Source organism: Zophobas morio, unplaced genomic scaffold (assembly GCF_036711695.1).
Source record: "Zophobas morio isolate AGI-343-1 ecotype UQ-CSIRO unplaced genomic scaffold, CSIRO_AGI_Zmor_V1 ptg000002l, whole genome shotgun sequence".
In the NCBI taxonomy this organism is placed as follows: domain Eukaryota; kingdom Metazoa; phylum Arthropoda; class Insecta; order Coleoptera; family Tenebrionidae; genus Zophobas; species Zophobas morio.
Window position 1 is genome coordinate 16,498,520 of NW_026972107.1, and position 19,225 is coordinate 16,517,744.

At 35.7% G+C, this 19,225-nt stretch overlaps 1 protein-coding gene across 1 annotated transcript; it reads right to left on the reverse strand.

Annotated features, from left to right (window-relative positions):
• Positions 1-119: 119 nt before the first annotated feature.
• On the reverse strand, positions 120-2,156 carry LOC135129112 (mitochondrial ribonuclease P catalytic subunit-like). The gene is made up of 6 exons (XM_064056196.1): positions 1,647-2,156; positions 1,361-1,584; positions 1,102-1,306; positions 795-1,047; positions 361-693; positions 120-311 (listed from the first exon to the last, which is right to left on the reverse strand). Exons 1-6 carry the CDS (start codon positions 2,051-2,053, stop codon positions 201-203), a joined length of 1,533 nt encoding a protein of 510 aa, XP_063912266.1. The 5' UTR covers positions 2,054-2,156; the 3' UTR covers positions 120-200.
• Between the last annotated feature and the right edge of the window lie 17,069 nt (positions 2,157-19,225).

Below are 19,225 nucleotides of genomic sequence, written 5' to 3' on the forward strand. Positions count from 1 at the left end.
ACTTTATGTCACTCTATGTTGTATTCATTAGTAGGTCATGCGTACTTCAACAAGAAATTAGAACCAAACTATTGATTTGGTTTTCTTTGTGGCGAGGAAAATGGGAATCAAAACTACACTTCACAAAGAAAAAAATTTAATTATTTTAGGGGACAGATGTACGCCCCGGCATTAATTATTACAAAATTTATAATTTGACCTTACAATTTTATACACAACCATTTGCTACTCGCAGACGTACTGTCAGATATGCATGGTATGTGCCAATATTCTTCATTTTTTTGGGCAATCTGTGAAAATGGTAAAGGTTTCTGAAAACACAAGATTAACAAAAATTAAAAACGATTTTTGTGCACTGACCTTAAATATAGGTTCTCCATTTTCTGGCACCCTTAGCAGCAAATATTGTCGTTGAGACAACCATCTGTCAAAAAGTAGTTTCAGATGGACTTCTCTCAACAGAAACTTGTGGCTTCTCATTAAATCTCTTGTAACAATGACCGTATCTTTTCCAGAGTTTAATGCACAGTAAAGTAAGTAAGGGTCATCTTGAGATAAATCCTCAGTTAAGAAAGTTGTGGCATTTTTTTGAACATACTTCCAGTTCTTTTGGGGCCATTTACTCATATGTTTTCTTCCCAGAACTAGAACTTTTTTTCCTACTCTAGCAAAATGGCTCACAACAGCAGCAACCTGTTTAACAGTACAATCACCAAGAAAAGATTAGACCAGCGCTAGATATTGTTTTGTGTGGAATTTATAATTAAATGTTCAGAATAAATAATTTTAATTACCAGTCCTGATGTAACATAGGATGACTGCTTAACTCCTGCCGAATATGCAACATTTAAACCATCAATAATGACATCGAATTTTTCCATGTTTGAAGTAAATTTATTAAACCTTTCTAACTCTTCTGAAGTTGTTTTATTGAAAACATCCTTTCCTACAATTACATTGTCCAAAATTTTTGTTTTTAAATTATTAAATTCATCATCTGAGAGTTCAAATGTTTTGAGTTTCTTATTGCAGCATTTACATACACCTCTAAAATAAATTAGAATTTTAAAATTATACATTATTTATTATGAAACGTCTTACCGTGTGTGAATATTAGAATTTTTAATCACTACTTTTAAGTCTTTAAATGCTTCAACAAATGTGTCTACGTTTTCAGGTTCAATTTGAACCCCATTGTTTTGCATGAAATTGAACATTTTTTCAATGTGTGCAATTTTTTCAGACTGTGTAATAATTCTTTTAAAATATGTAATATAAACTACATCCTGAATAGTTTTGTTGTTTTCTTTAAATAGTTAATCAGTAATGACATGTTCTTCATTTAATTTAGAATACACACCTATCAGTTCATCAAGTAACTTCCAGGCTAGATTATCAGCTTTATTGGAAAAAGCTGCTGCAATCACAGCACTATATGTATTTGACGTCGGTGATGAAGTTACTTTAATTTCATCTAAGAGGTCAAGACATACCTTCCACTTTTTTGTCAATGAAAGGGCTTGTGTAACATTGTCTAATGTTAAAGAATCTAGAACAGGATACGTTGTCCGTAGGCTGTCATACCTTAATTTAACATAATGTACTCATAAAATGAAACAACTAATTGTTGATTATTGTATACTTACATTTGTAAAATTTTCTCTTCATCTTCTGTAGCCAGTGACTCTTCTACACCCTTCACATACAACAATTTAAAATACTTCCCTAACGTGGCCAAATTTAACTTGACGTTTTCGTTATTTAAAAAATCCAAATAGCTTAGTGCTAAATTAAATTTTTTCTTTCGTGTACAAATGCTCACAGTCATTGCATCTATACTCGCAGGGGTGACACTTCTAATTTCGTTCTGGATTTGTGTTCGCACATCTTTCCAGTCTTGTGCACCTTTAATGTTGTTTTCTTCAATAATTTTCCACAGTAAATTATTCGGTGATGACCGTTCTTTTGAGGGATTTGGACGCTGTTGCTGCCTAAACGTTCTGATGTTAATTTTATGGAAGGAAATCCGGGTAAAAATTTTACTACTAAACATTGTTTTCTAAAAAAGGGTGTAATAAATCACGGTTTGAAAATGTTAATGTCTTTGGCATTTGGTACACTTGCACACTTTGAGGTTATACAGCACATTTAGGTTATTTAGATTGTTTGCTTTGCACTGGCGCTACGGTGCGGTAGTTCGTATGACCGGGCTGTAATACTGGTTGCTTCAAATGCTTAATTTACTTTGATCTATAATTCTGTATTTACACAAAATATAAATTGTATTTAAGTAGAAAGGGAATATTAAAAGATGTTCTAGAGTCCAGATACTCATGGCTAGGACTTCAACATAACAACTACCTTATTCATAAGTATTTAGATAGATTTATTTACAAATATTTCACATGTCACACGTTTCATTCGATTTTGACACGCAACTATTTTTTTTTTGTTTAATTAAGAATTAATTCTTTAATTGTGTTTTATCCTAACAAAACGTGTTAAATTAACAATAATAATAATGTGAAAATGGTAATAATCCAATGAATTTCTTTCCGGAAAATGTAGTTATTTTTATGTATTCTATTTTGTATAAATTTTTAAATGTTTTTAGTGACAATGTTTGTATATAGTTATTTTCGGTACATTGTACATATGGTAACGAGCGTTCAAATAAAAACGATGTCAATCTGACTTTGTAAATGTGAATTTAGGGTTTACTGAATGATTCGTTCACATTTCCAAAGCCAACTTGACGTCGTTTTATTTGAACGCTCACTACTAACACTGAGAAAAAATGAAAAATTGAAAAAATCAAGAATTTGAAAAATCGAAAAATTTTAAATTTAAAAAATCGAAAAATTCAAAAATAGAAATATAAAATAATCGAAAATTTGAAAAATTAGAAAATTTAAAATTTAAAAAATCGAAAAATAGAAAAATAGAAAGATCAAAGAACTAAAAATCAAAAAAGTGAAAAATTCAAGATTCTAAAATTTAAAAACCGGAAAACGAAAAATCGGGAAATCAAAACTCCTAAATTAAAATCAGATAATTTAAATCGAAACATCGAAAAATTGGAAAATCGCGAAACCGAAAATCCGAAAAGTAAAAAATCGAAAAACCGAGAAATCGAAAAATTAGAAAATCGAAAATCGAAAATCTAAAAGCGGAAAAATAAAAAAATGAAGAAACGGAAAAAGGGAAAAACTGAGAAACTGCAGTAGGGCAAAATAAAAAATCTGAAAGTTATAAATTAAAAAACTCAATAAATCGGGAAATCAAAACATTAAAAATCGAAAATTTGAAAAACGAAAAATTGAAAAAGAGAAAATCTAAAACCGGGAAGTCAAGAATCGAAAGATTCCAAAACTGGAATCTCCCAAAAATTAGAATCTAAAAGATTTTGAAAAATTGAGAAATCGAAATATTAAAAAAGCGAAGTCGAACACCTTAAAAAAATCGAAAAATTGAAAAATCAAAAGCCTGAAAAATTTAAAAACTGAAGAATTGAAGCACAGGAAAATCGAAACAGTCGAAAGTTAAGAAATAGGAAAATCTAAACATCCATTAATTGAAAAATGGAAAAATTGAGAATTTAGAAAAGTCAAAAATTAAAAATTGAAAAATCAAAGTATTTAAAAATCGTACAATTGAAAAGAAAAATTGAAAAAACGTAAAACTAAAACATGGGAAAATTGAGAAATCGAAAAACTGAAAATCGAGAAATTGAAAAATTGGGAAATTGTAAAATCGAAAAATGGAGTCTGAAAAATCCCAAAACTAAAATTTCGAAAAATTGAAAAATTAAAGAAAAACTGAAGAAAGGAAAAACTGAAAAGTTGAAAAATTGAAAAATTGAGAAGTTAAAAGGTCAAAAAAATAAAGTCGAAAAATCAAAACCTTACAAATTGAAAAATCAAAAACCTAAAAAGTTGAAAAACTGAAGAATTGAATAAATGAAAAATTGAAGAATTGAAGAAATGAAAAATCGAAAACGTGAGAGTTTATAAAAGTCAAATTTGAAAAAATTGCGTATCTAAAAATCGTAAAATTGAAGAGAAAAAAAATTGAATAATAAATAAACTGAAATTTCGAAAAATTAAAAAATAAACGAAAAACTAAAAAATCCCAAAACTGATAAATAGAAGAATCAAAAAGGTGAACTCGAAAAATTGAAACCTTAAAAAATTGAAAAACTCAAAAACCCAAAAAGTTGAAAAATTGAAGAATTGAAGAAATGACAAATCGAAAAATTGAGAGTTTATAAAAGTGAAATTGAAAAATCGAAATATTTAAAAATTGTAAAAATGAAGAGGAGGAAAACAAAAATTTGACTTAAAAAATAAATAAAAATTCATGCAAAGTAGAACCTAACATTTCCAAAAGATAAAAATAACTACACTTTTCCGAAGAAAATCTATTGCATGATAACGGTTTCAACAGTATTTTATTAATTTGCCCAATTTTGCTAGTACCAAACATAATTAAAGAATTATTTCTCGTTGAAATTATGGTCGAACTGCTTAGGATCACGGAACATGGCTTAGAATCAAATCGTTTCTGAACGCTTAGAATCGACATTGGCCTGAGTGCGTTCTGGTCTGTAGATCAAACAAGTTTTCAGGCAACGTCTATCAAGTTATCATAACATATAGAAGTTCTTCTAGTACAGTTATTCAAAATAGATCCTTTTTGTGTGTTTTGGCAACCTCAAGAGCATCTAAAGGACGTATTGTATTGTAAAGATATGGATAATAGATGAGGAAAATTTATTACTGCCTAGAAAGAATCACAACTTTCAGTTTTTAAATAGCTAATATTTTTATTGAACGTTAAATTGAATGATAATAATGAAGTAGGTAGCTGTTACACTCAAAATTCCTAGGAACGTATTTCTGTTAATTTGAAAGAAGCCTGCGGCCGTAAATTTTGTAGTATTGTTAGCAATTTCTTGTGCCAATGTTAATAATTCTTTTCTTTCATTTGAATTCTCGGGAAAATTTTGCTGGATTCTATAACATAGAATCATTGTACCTATTTCTAGACTCAGATGCAGCTGAATCACAACACATAATTACGATTGCCATACATAGCTAAAAAAATAGTAATTAAACTTTCCACAAACAATTATTTATTTACTTACTGCAGAATAAATAGATATAAACAAATTAGCATAGATCACGTGTTGTGAATAAGTGTCGTCCTTAAATGTTAAATTCGGAGTAAACGCTGTCATAGTAAACTGTGGAGATGATAAAAGTTGACCAACTAATCTTCCAGTGAAGAAAATTAACGGCCATCCAAATATTTTGTTAAAAAGCCAACTCTTTCATTCAAAATTCTCCAAAGATCTCCGATTTCTCTGACAGAACTTCGAGAATCCAAACAGAATTTGCTGTTCTGGGTGTTTACTTGGCGCAGAAGCCTGTTTAGGTCATTAAATCTAACACTAAATGCCATAGCTAAATTGCACATAAAAAATTCGCAGGTGTAACAAAACTGACATAATCAAAACATTTTCGAAAACATGGAAGGTAGTATTCGGAAGGTTTGATAACTGATGTATATATTACCAATTAAAAATGCTGTAAAGCCTGCCATAAACTGAAAATTATGATTTTTGAGAAAATTGGTTTCTTGTCTGTTTCCGTTGTTTAGTTTTTCGTCGATGTATTGAAAATTTTTATTAAGTTTTAGCCATACATGTTGGCCAAAAATGCATTTCATATTTACTGAAAGTGTTTCACTCATTAAAAATATAACATTTAAAAAATCCACAGCAAAAATCGTTGCTTGATTCCAACGTTTCGTCATGTGAATATCAACTTCTTCATTAATCGCTAGAATATTTGTCACTATTATCAACAAGATGCACAAACACGCGTAGGTTTTAGTTAAAAGTGGCTTCACTATTAACTGTTTACCAAAATCATAACTCGGATTTATAGCTAGAACAGAGCCTACTTTATAAATCGTATATCTCGTTTTGACAGGTTGAATTCACTGACTATTTCACTTTCTATTTTTTTCATTTTTCTAGCACAACAATTATACGTGTGTCATGAATAAATTAAATAATTCGGTTAAAATAGCAGTTTATATTTTAATCATTTCTTATCTGTTTGCTTTATTAAGTGCATTTATTGGTTTATCCATTAACAATACGTGAATTTTGTTTTTATTTTGTTGTAATGACAACTGTTTCAAAAACAAAGTGTAGTGTACGCAATTAACATATGCTCGTAAGTGTGAAAGATTTTTATTAAAAATAAGTAATTTTTGTTTTTAGACGATTCTGAAACTTGTATCTGGAGTTATTTAACACTAACGGTAGTTTTCAAAATTCTAGAATGTAGGACGAAAGCTGAAAAGCTTAATGTAACTTAATCGGACTTTTATGGCTAAAGCAAAACTTTAGGTTTTGTAGTATTTAAGTATATCAAACATTAAACTGAATGATAATAATGAAATAAGTAGCTGTCACACTCAAAATTCCTAGGAATGTATTTCTATTAACTTGAAAGAAACCTGCAGCCGTAAATTTTGTAGCATTGTCAGCGATTTCTTGTGCCAGTATTAGTAATTCTTTTCTTTCATTTGAACTGTCAGAAAAACTTTTCTGGATTCGATAACATAGAATCATTGTATTTCTAGACTCTGATGTAGCTGAATCACAACACTTAATCACGAACGCCATACATAACTAAAAAAAAAGAAATTATATTTACTGTGCTCACAAAAAACACCTACTTACTGCGATATAAGTACATAGAAATAAATTAGGGTAGATAATATGTTGCGAATAATTATCCTTCTTAAGTGTTAAATTTCGGGTTAACGTCGTCATGGTAAACTGCAAAGATGCCAAAATTTGGCCAACTAATCTTCCAGTGAAGAAAATTAACGGCCATCCAAATATTTTATCAAAGAATCCAACTGTTTCATTCAAGACTCTCCAAAGGTTCCCGATTTCTCTGACGGAACTATTGGTATTAAAACACAATTTGGTGCTTTGGAGGTTTAATTGAGACAGAAATCGATTTAGATCACTGAACCTCACACTAAACGCCCTAGTTAAATCGCATATTAATACACAAATAAAAAATTCGGAGAGGTAACAAAATTGATATAAAAAAAATCTTTTAGACAATACTGTAGATACTATTTTCAAACGTTGATAAGTGACATATATATTACAGATTAAAAAAGTTGCAAAGCATAGCACGAATTGAAAACAGTGATTCTTGAAAAACATGGTTTCTTGCCTGTTTTTATTATTCAATTTTTCGTCGATGTATTGAAAATTTTTATTAAGTTTTAGCCATATGTGTTGGTCGAAAATGCAGTTTATTTTTATTGAGAGTGTCTCACTTAGTAAAAATATAAAATTTAGAAAGTCGACAACAAAAATCGTTGTTTGATTCCATTGCTTTGTCGAATGAACATTAATTTCTTCATGAACTGTTAGAACACTCGTCACTATTATTAATAAGATGCACACACACGCGTATATTTTGGTTAAAAGTGGTTTTATTATTATTTTATTTTCAAAATCGTAACTCGGATTTATGGCTAGAACAGTGCCTGTTTTGTATAAAAAGTTGATAAATCGTATGTCTAGTCTTGAAAGCATAACTTCAGTGATTATTTTACTTTCTGTTTTTTCCATTTTTTCAGACAAAATGGTTATACTTGTATGTACTGCATATATGTTATGCAGTGGATTAATTAGGGTAAAATGTTTGTTTATATTTTAATCATTCCTCGAGTATTTGTTTGAATAAGTGCTTTTATTGGTTTGTTCATTTATTATGTATACCCTAAATATAGGCACAATATGTGAATTTTGTTTATATTTTGTAGACATTATTAGGCATATTTGTAAGTGTCCAAAAGATAGAATTTTGCACATTTCAGCTAAATTTAGGTTAAACTCAACAGTTTATTTCTTAATAACTCGAATTTACACGACTAATTACAGAGCGATTAAATAATTGACTGTACTCGACTCGTTGGCTGAATAATCCTCGTTCTCAAAGGTGGCCTCTATTTAAAACCATACTTCCTTCTAGATGTGCGGCGATCGGAATCTTTCTGGACTGCCGCTTTTTTCTATAGCGATCAACTGCCCGGTCGCTGTCATTGACGATGAGTCATCATCGGCGTACCGACCAGAGAGCTCTCGACGGCCCGTAGGCGTCGTACCGGCACGGCGTATGGGTTTGTTTCGTAACATTGCCCTCTCCTTAGTTCTGAGCGTCTCGATCAGAAACGTCGACGGTGTCACTGTTGTATTTCATGAGGTAACATGAGGGTCTATATGAACGATTTTCAATTTTGTCTTCGGCCCTCATCGAATTCTGTAAACGACATCGTTGATTCGCGTCAAGACAGCATATGGACCTTCCCAGTCTACTGACAACTTCGGGCAATGACCTTTTCTTCTTCGGGGAGTATAAAGCCATACCAAGTCCCCTGCCTGAAATCCTACTAAGTTACCCTTAAAGTCGTAGCGTGTTTTCATTATGTCACTTGCCACCCGGATCTTGTAGCGCATCGTTTCGTCAACACTCATCAGCTTCTTCTTCAAGTCATTGACGTAATCTATGCCCCCTTTCACTAGGAGAGCCGAACACTATGCGCGCCGGTGTCTGACCCCGGCCGTGTCATGGACAGTTAATCGATAAGCCAGCAGGAACAGTGGAAAGTGTCGATCCTAATCTTTCTGATGTTCGACCACCACCTTCGAAAGATGTTCTTCCATGGTACGATTGAACCGCTCTACCATTCCGTCTGACTGCGGGGCAACGGTGTAGTCCGTGTCTTCTGTATCCCTAGTACTTCAGTAACTCTTTGGAATAGGTTTGACTTGAAGTTTCTGCCTTGGTCCGAATGTAATTGTTGCAACCGTCGTGACATCTTGGTTCGGTATGGCATAATCTTCGGGTCATTTGCTGAAGTAATCACTGACGACCATCATGTACTTATTCCAGTCCTTGGTCACCGGGAACGAATCTGCTATGCCCACTGCAATTCTTTCTAAAGGCGAACCGACGTTGTATTGTTGCATCGGCCCTCTCGCCCTAGTTCTTGGTCCCTTGACGGCCTCACAGGTCGTACCAGCTGTCGACAATTTCTCGGCAACGGACCCAGTAAAATCTCTCACTAACTTTAGAAAGCATCTTGTTGATTCCAAAATGAGCACCAGAACCCATTATGTATTTCTCGAAGTATTTTTTTGATTCTGGTGGCCGGAACCACCAACTGCATGGTGGTATGTTTTCCATCTGGATTCTTCCAAGCTCGCTTAAGAAATCCACTCTCGACACGCAGGGAGTCCCACTGTGCCCATAACGCTTTGAAAGAGGGCCGTCCTACCCCATGTTCTTTCCATTTGAGGAGTGGTCTACTTCTTGGTCTTTTCTAAGCTGAACCGTTATCCACTCCTCATGTTCTGCGGCTGTTGTCCACCTATAGCTGAATGACGGTTCGCGCTAATCAATCTTGTCGCAGTGTTTGCAGTTCCTACAGGATTTTCATGACAAAGAATCCGCATTATTGTGAAGCTTACCAGCCCTGTGTCGAATTTTGAAATGATACTGTTGGAGTCGTTCAAGCCATCTAGCCACTTGTCCTTCGAGATTTTTTATCTGAAAGAGCCATGTAAAGGCTGAGTGATCGGTTCTAATCAGAAACAGGAATTCGCGTCCATAGAGATACTTATGGAAGTGTTCAACAGCCCTGACAACCGCCAACAGCTCCTTCCTCATAGTACACTATTTCTTCTCGGGTTTCGAAAGTACGCTGCTGAAGTACTTGATGACTTTTTCTTCCTTGTCCTGTACCTGTGACAATACAGCACCTATTTCGATATTGCTGACTTGATTGAGAACTTCAATATTTTAAAGGCTGCTTAACATTCAGGAGTCCAATTAAACTGAGACTTCAAATACGTCAGGCTCGGCAGAGGAGGAGCAGTATCAGCAAACCCGTTGACAAACCTTCTGTAGTCCATGCACAATCATAAGAAACTCCGAACTTCGTGCTTATCTGCCGAAACAGTATGTCCCAGAAATTCTACTTCGTTTTGGAAGAGGAGGCACTTCTTCGAAATCAACTTCAAATTTACCTTTTTCATTCGGCTAAATTCTTCTTCACGGTTGTTCAAGTGCTCCTCAAATGTCTTTCCCATTACCATATTAGTGATCGTAGTACCATCTCTATTAGGGTCTCAAAAGTAGCCGGAGCATTACACAGTCCAAAAGACATTACTGTAAATTGATACAAGCCGCTCCCGGCAGAAAACGCGGTCTTTTCCTTATCTTCTGGATGAATACCAACTTGCCAGTAGCCGCTTTTTAGGTCCAACGTGGAAAACCAGGCGGATGCTGATAATCTTGTGAGCATATCATCAGGTCGTGGAAGCAGGTAACTGTCCTTTTTGGTTACATCGTTTAGTTTCTTATAGTTTACGCAGAATCTCGTCGATTCATCTTTTTTGGTGACTAGCACTACAGGCGAAGACAATGGACTGTTTGATGCCTCTATAACGCTTTTGTCGAACATTTTTCGTACCAGTTCATCGGCTTCCTTTTGTTTTGCCAAGAGTAATCTTCGCGGGGCTTGACGGATCAGTCGCGCGTCTCCAGTATTTATTCGATGTCGCACTATGTTTGTGGGCCCAGAGGACTGTCCAGATGCAAACATTCCATTGTGTTTCTGTATAAACTCTCTTACCACTTTCGTTCGGTTAGATGACCAAGCTCTAGGGCAGAGATTTCTAAGTTGCTTTATATTTCTTAATCAATGTTATCAGAAACACCGTTGTTATGATGAACTATCTTCGTGACTGGTTCACAGACGGCAAGAAGCTCCCCACCCTACCCGTACAGGTATGTCATTTTCGGTAATGATTAAAGCACTAGCAATCATGAGATTCTTCTTGGGGGTATGCGGTGGTTGAATAATGGCGAGGGCAAATCCGGGTTCGATTTCTGCTCTGACTAGAACAATCGTTTCTGTATTCCCTCTAACTTTCACATTCTGGCACGCGATCAATCTTTCAGGCTTGGATTCAATACTGCGTTGATTCAGGATAAACTCTTCATTGCCAAGACTTAGGAGTTTTTCCACTGGATCGACCGTCAATCCATGGCGGCTAATCAAATCCATTCCCAGAATGAAGTTATCTTCGATGACAGGCTACTTCTGACTGGCCCATGATTGGCGCCGCTTCTCCAGTTAGTATCTTCAATTTGATTGTTTCGGATGAAGTCGCTAGGTCTTTAGCTGTCATGAGTCCTTGATGTATGATGTATTGATACCTGAGCACCAGTATCGATCGTGATTGCTGCGGGAGTTCTATTAATCTTCCCCGGTATAGTTGGACTACTGCCTCTGATGAAACTTCCGATCTTCAATTCTTTGGGGGCCTTATTCACACCAGCCAGCACATCCCTCAAAGCGCTGGCTGTCTTTAGATTTCCTGCACATTCCGTTGAGGAGGTCTCTGTTGTATGCTTCTCCTCGGAGCTGGTGATCGAGCACGACAATCGCGTTTGAAATGTTCCTGGTGCCCGTACCTATAACATTCTAGGCTTCTCAATTGCTTCTCTTACGAGGCATACTATTCTGTAATTCTTGCGATATACCATCCATTTGTTGTGACAGTTTTTCCAGTATCTTCTTTATTCCGTCGTTTTCTTCCATCTCTAGTTCTGCCATTCTGCCTTTTTGGAACGTTCTTGAAGAATTGTACGACGCCTCCACTTCCAGCGTTCGAATTAGGGCATCAGACGATGTCTGATAGGCTGATACTTGTAGGAGTTTCTTAACTTCACTGTTATGAATGCCATTTATAAAATTTTCTGTCGCAAACCTCTCTTGGAAGGATGGTGGTGCGTCGGAATATGCAAGACGTACCAATTTCTTGACATCTGCTTCAAATTCTTGCAGAGATTCCTCCACTTTCTGTATTCTTGTTTTGATTTGGGCGGCAAAAACTTTTTTACGTGTTTATCCCCAAATCGAAGTCCTAGGGCAGCAGTTAGGGCACTGTATCTGTTTCTATCTTCTTCGGATAGAGTTTGCAGTATCTCCAGCCTCGCAAAGCTATTACTAAGGCTGAAGCTTTTTGCTCTTCTTCCCAGAGATTCGCCGTCGCTGCTGCTTCAAACTGCTTCTTGTAAGATGACCAAACCGTCCAACCATCATTGTTCTAGGGCTCGACACCACATTCTATGGATTAGATGTTGTCGCATTTTTGATTATTTTTTCAAATTTCCTCATTTTACTCTCCATTCGATCTTTCATAGATTTCATTCGATCTTCCATTTTGTTCTCCATTTAATCTTCCACACATTCCACTGATTTTTCTAACTCACTCTTTAATTGATACTTGACTTCCTCTTTTACGTTTTTCATTTGTTCTTTACTTTCCGCTATTTCACTTTTGTTTGCTTCCACGTCCATCTGGAATTTTTCAGTGAGGTTGATTTGCTTATGTATTTGTTCGTCCATATTTTCCATTCTTGCGTCAATTTTTTCGTTCATGTCTTCTATTGTTACATTCATTTTTCCATCTCTTGCATCCATTTTTTGGTTTATTTCTTCCATTCTTTCGCCCATTCTTTCCATTGTTGTGTCCATTTTCTTGTCCATTTCTTTGTTTCTTGTGTCCATCTTTTCGTCCATTTTTTCCATTCTTGCGCCCATTTCTTCTTTCATTTCTTTATTTCTTGCGTCCATCTGTGCGAGCATACTTTTTCCTTAATTTTCGCAGCTTGAGCTCTAGGCATAAATTCTTCCGAATTCTTGTCCGATCTGCTCGGAAGTCGTCGCAAAGCCAGTTATTAATCTCAAATCTCACTTCCGACACCAGTGTTATCTCGCTGTCATTGATTTTTTTTAAATTCGTCCCCAAAAAGTTTTATTGGAATATCTAACACATAATTTTAGTTTTTAAATAGAATAACGCAAGCTTTCAGGTTTGTAATATTTTTATTAACCACTAAACTGAATGATAATGATGAAATATGTAGCTGTCACGCTCAAGATTCCTAAGAATGTACTTTTATTAATTTGGAAGAAACCTGCAGCCGTGAATTTTGTAGCATTGTCAGCGATTTCTCGTGCCAGTATTAGCAATTCTTTTCTTTCACTTGAATTGTCGGAAAAATTTTCCTGGACTCTATAACATAGAATCATTGTATTTCTAGATTCAGATGCAGCTGTATCACAACACATAATTACGAACACCATACATAGCTAAAAAAGAAATTATAATGATTGTAGTCCCAAAAAATTTTACTTACTGCCATATAAATAAATATAAATAAATTAGCCATGATCAAATGCTGTGAATAAGTATCCTCCTTAAGTGTTAAATTTTCAGTAAACATAAACAAAGTAAACTGTAAAGATGTTAAAAGTTGCCAAACTAATCTTCCAATGAAGAAAATTAACACCCATCCAAATATCTTGTTAAAGAATCCAACTGTTTCATTCAAAATTCTCCAAAGGTCCCCGATTTCTCTCACAGAAGCAAGAGAACCCAAACATGATTTTGTAGTCAGATTGCACAAAAGTCTGTTTAGATCATTAAACCTAACACTGAACGCTATAGCTAAATTGCACATAAGGACGCAAATAAAAAATTCGCAGGTGTAACAAAACTGACTTAACAAAAATCTTTTAGAAAATATTTGAGGAATTATTTTCAAAACTTGGTAAGAGACAAATATATTACAGATCAAAAAAGCCAGAAAGCCTAGTAGGAACTGAAAACAATGCCTTTTGAAAAAAACTGCTTCTTGTTTGTTTTTGTTATTTAACTTTTCGTCGATGTACTGAAAATTTTTATTAAGTTTTAGCCATATGTGTTGGCCAAAAATGCATTTTATATTTACTGAAAGTGTTTCACTTATTAAAAATACAAAATTTAAAAAATCAACAACAAAAAGTGTTGCTTGATTCTGTTGTTTTGTAACGTGGATATCAATTTCTTCATTAAATGTTAGAACACTTGCCACTATTATTAACAATGTGCACAAACACGCGTGTGTTTTAATTAAAAGTGGCTTCACTAGTAATTTTTTACCAAAATCGTAACTCGGATTTATAGCTAGAACAGTGCCAAGTTTATATAAGACATTTATAAATCGTATATCTCGTTTTGAAAGCTGAAGTTCACTAACTACTTTATTTTCTATTTTTTTCATTTTTCGAGACAATGATTTTACGCGTGTTGCTATACAATGCAATGTATTAATTCGGTTAATATGACGGCTTATATTATAATAATTCCTTATCTGTTTGCTTTATTAAGTGCTTTTATTGGTTTGCCCATTTATTATGTACACCATACACAAGAACGATAAGTGAATTTGTTTTTTTTTTGTTGTTGTGAATTAAATAAATTGTAGATGATCTTAAGCATATTCGCAGATGTGAAAGATTAAACTGTACATTGTTATGAATGTCCACCACCTAATTATTTATTAATAGTCTGAAATTTTGTGATATTTTTATTAACCATTAAACTGAATGATAATAATGCAGTAAGTAGCTGTCACACTCAAAATTCCTAGGAATGTATTTTTATTAATTTGAAAGAAACCAGCAGCCGCAAATTTTGTAGCATTGTCAGCAATTTCTCGTGCCAGTATTAATAATTCTTTTCTTTCATTCGAATTAACGGAAAAATTTTGCTGGACTCTATAACATAGGATCATTGTATTTCTGGATTCAGATGTAGCTGAATCACAACACATAATTACGAACGCCATACACAGCTAAAAAATTAAATGATATGTAATGATTGTAACCACAAAAAATATTATTTACTTACTGCCATATAAACAAATATAAATAAATTAGCCAAGATCATATGTTGCGAATAAGGATCTTCCTTAAGTGTTAAATTTTCAGTAAACGTCATCAAAGTAAACTGCAGAGATGTTAAAAGTTGTCCAACTAATCTTCCAGCGAAGAAAATTAACGACCATCCAAATATGTTGTTAAAGAATTCTACTGTTTCGTTCAAAATTCTCCAAAGGTCTCCAATTTCTCTCACAGAATTAAGACAATCCAAACCCATTTTGGTGGTCTGGGTGTTTAATTTGCACAAAAGTCTGTTTAAATCACTAAATCTAACACTGAACGCCATTGCTAAATTGCACATTAGAACGCATATAAAAAATTCAGATGTGTAACCAAACTGACTTAAACAAAAACTGCTAGAAAATACTTCAGGCAATATTCTCAAAGTTTCAAAAGTGACGTATACATTACAAATAAAAAATATTAGAAACCCTAGCAGAAACTGAAAATAGTGATTATTGAAAAAAACTGTTTCTTGTCTGTTTTTATTGTTTAATTTTTCGTCGATGTACTGAAAATTTTTATTAAGTTTTAGCCATATGTGTTGACCACAAATACACTTCATCTTTAATGAAAGTGTTTCACTTATTAAAAATATAAAATTTAGAAAATCTACAACGAAAACCGTTGCTTGGTTCTGTTGTTTTGTCATGTGAATATCAATTTCTTCGTTAATTGTTAGAACAGTTGCCACTATTATTAACAAGGTGCACAAACACGCGTATGTTTTAGTTAAAAGTGGTCTCACTATTAACTTGTTAGTAAAATCATAACTCGGATTTATAGCTAGCACAGTGCCTATTTTATACAAGAAGTTTATAAATCGTATATCTCGTTTTGAAAGGTTGAGTTCACTCATTATTTTGCTTTTCATTTTTTTCATTTTTCGATGCACAATATGCGTTATACAATGAATTAATTCGGTTAAAGTGACCGTCTATATTTGAATACTACCTTATCTGTTTGTCTGATTAAGTGCTTTTATTGGTTTATCCATTAAATGAACACGATGTACCAGAAGAATAAGCACATTTTGTTTTTAGTTTGTTATAAAACGTAAGCAAACTGTTTATGTCATTAAACATATTCGTAAGTTCAGCGTAAATAAATGACGAATTTGACCTATCCCGATAGGCACCCCAAAATACAATTTTCTTCTATTTCTTGATTCATAACAGAATTTAAAAAATTTTGTTACGTTGAACGGGTATTAAAAATCGGCGTGGATAAAACTCAACAATTTAATTCTTAGCAACTCAAATTTAGACGACTAATTACACAGCGATTATGAACAAAATAATTCCGGCGCAACTTGTCTGGATTTTCGCGACACTCGCTGAACTCGACTCGTTGACTGAATAATCGTTCCCGACGGGGCCCTCTATTCAAATCCATACATTTCTCTAGAAGGATCGCGAACGCCACTTCTAGGTTTTTCTGGAGCCCACAATCGAGACTTCCGGTAACCGGCTCCAGACTTGTCTTTACGCGAACGCCGCCCGGCCGCCGTGACTCTTTTGGTTCTTCACTCGGAGAGCCGAACAAGATGTCACAAGGTAGACGAAGTTCTCTTCCGGAAACTGTGCGCGCCGGTGTTTGATTCGTCATGTCATGGACAGCTGTAAATCCCAATCGTTCTACTGTTCGGCCGCCACCTTCGTAAGATGTTCTTCCATGGTACGATTGAACCGTTCTACCATTCCATCTCACTGCGGGTGCAACTTCAGTAACCCTTTGGAATAGGTTTGACTCGAAGTTTCTGCCTTGGTCCGAATGGAGTTCCATTGGGACCCCAAACCTGCTGATCCAACTGTCAATCAGCGTTGATGCAACCGTCGTGGCTTCTTGGTTCCGTATGGCATAGGTTTCGGGTCATTTGCTGAAGTAATCGCTGACGAGCGTTATGTACTTATTGCCGTCCTCGGTCACCGGGAAAGGACCTGCTATGTCCACTGCAATCCTTTCGAAAGGCGAACCAACGTTGTATTGTTGCATCGGCCCTCTCACTGTAGTCCTCGGTCCATTTCTTGTACCAGCCCTGGACGTCGTCTCGGCAACGGACCCAGTCAAATCTCTCCCTAACTTTAGAAAGCGTCTTACTGATTTCAAAATGACCACCAGAACCCCCATTGTGCATCTCTAGAAGTACTTCCTTGACTCTAGTGGCCGGAACCACCAACTGTATGGTGGTATGTTTCCCATCCGGACTCTCCCAAGCTCGCTTAAATAATCCGTTCTCGACACGCAGCGATTCCCATTGAGCCCACAATGCTTTGAAAGAGGGTGACTCGTCTGATATTTTAGACCAAGCTGGTCGTTCTACCACATTTTCTTTCCATTTGAGCAACGGCCCGATGTCCACGTCCTCCTCTTGGTCTTTTCTAAGCTGGGCCGTAGTCCATTCTTCATCATCTGCAACTGCCGTCCTCCCACAGTTGAACGACGTTTCACCCTGCTCGATCTTGTCGCAGTGTTTGCAGTTTTTACAGGGTCTTCTCGACAAAGAGTCTGCATTATTGTGGAGCTTATCAGCCCTGTGTCGAATTTTGAAGTGATACTGTTTGAGTCGTTCAAGCCATCTAGCCATTTGTCCTTCGGAATTCTTCATCTGAAGGAGCCATGTGAGGGCTGCGTGATCGATTCTAATCAGGAATTCGCATCCATAGAGGTACGTATGAAAGTGTTCAACAGTCCTGACAATCGCCAACAGCTCCCTCCTCGTAGCACAGTAGTTCTTCTCGGGTTTCGAAAGTACGCTGTTGAAGTACTCTATGACTTTTTCTTCCTTGTGACAATACAGCACCTATTTCTATGTTGCTCGCGTCTGTGTCCAAAATAAACATTCCCGATGATTGAGGATAGGACAAAACAGAACTAGAGCATAGTGCATTTTTCAGTCTTTCGAAGGCTACCTCACATTCAGCAGTTCAATTAAACTGAGACTTTAGATCCGTCAGCCTGTGCAGAGGAGCAGCAATGTCAGCAAACCCTTTGACAAACCTTCTGTAGTACGTGCACAATCCCAAGAAACTCTGGACTTCGTGTTTATCTCTTGATCTTGGCCAATCGCGAATTGCACTGATCTTCGCTTTCGTAGTCTTGATCCCATTTGCCGAAATAAATATGCCACAGAAATTCTACTTCTTTTTGGAAGAGGAGGCATTTCTTAGGATTCAGCTTCAAATTTGCCTCCTTCATTCGACTAAATATTTATTCTAGGTTGGTCAAGTGCTCCTAAAATGTCTTTCCCATTATCATGATGTCGTCTAAATAAACCAAACATGTTTTCCATGTTAGCCGTCGTAGTATCATCTCCATCAGCCTCTCAAAAGTAGCCGGGGCGTTACTTAGTCCAAAAGACATTACGGTAAATTGATACAGGCCGCTGCCGACAGAAAAAGCAGTCTTTTCCTTATCTTCTGGATGAATATCAACTTGTCACTAGCAGCTTTTTAGGTCTAACGTGGAAAACCAGGCGGATCCTGATAATGTTGTTAGTGCGTCATCAATTCGTGGAAGCGGGTAACTGTCCTTCTTGGTTACATCGTTTAGTTTCCTGTAGTCTACGCAGAATCTCGTCGACCCATCTTTTTTGGTGACTAGCACAACAGGCGAAGACCACGGACTGTTTGATTCCTCTATAACGCCATCATCCAGCATTTTCCGTACAAGTTTCTCGGCCTCTTCTTGTGTTTATCCGACGTAGCACTATGTTTGTGCTCCCAGAGGACTCTCCAGATGCAAACATTCCACTATGTTTCTGCAGAAACTCTCCTGCTACATCTCGTTTATTATCGGTTAGATGACCAAGCTCTAGGGCAGGAATTTCTAAGTTGATGTTTTTTTCTTCATCAGTGTTATCAGAAAGACCGTCGTTATGATGAACTATCTTCGTAACTGGTTCGTAAGAACCGCCCCAGTCTTGATGTAGGTACATGGGTTTGGGAAAAATATTTGCGACGAGTATAGATGTGCCATTATCGATATTGATTAAAGCACTAGCAATCATGAGATTCTTCTTAGAGGTGTGCGGTTGTTGAATAATGCCGATGGCAAATCCGAGTTCGATTTCTGCTCTAACTCGAACAATCGTTTCTGCATTCCCTTTGACTTTCACATTCTGGCACGCCGTCAGCCTTACAGGCTTCGATTCAATACTGCGCTGATTCAAGATACATTCTTCATTGCCAAGCCGTAAGACATTGTCCAATGGATCGATCGTCAATCCAAGGCGGCTAATCAAATCCATTCCCAAAATGTTAGCAACAACAGCCCGATGTTTTACCGTATTTGTTTATATCTTCTTCGGACAAAGTTTGAAGTATTTCCAACGTTGCACTGC

Coding starts and splice junctions, on each gene's coding strand:
- LOC135129112 (XM_064056196.1), bottom strand. CDS start 2,053: ATGTTTAGTAGTAAAATTTTTACCCGGATTTCCTTCCATAAAATTAAC. Junction 1,307..1,360: donor GTTACTTGATGAACTGATAG/GTGTGTATTCTA, acceptor AACTATTTAAAG/AAAACAACAAAACTATTCAG. Junction 312..360: donor ATGGAGAACCTATATTTAAG/GTCAGTGCACAA, acceptor TTGTGTTTTCAG/AAACCTTTACCATTTTCACA.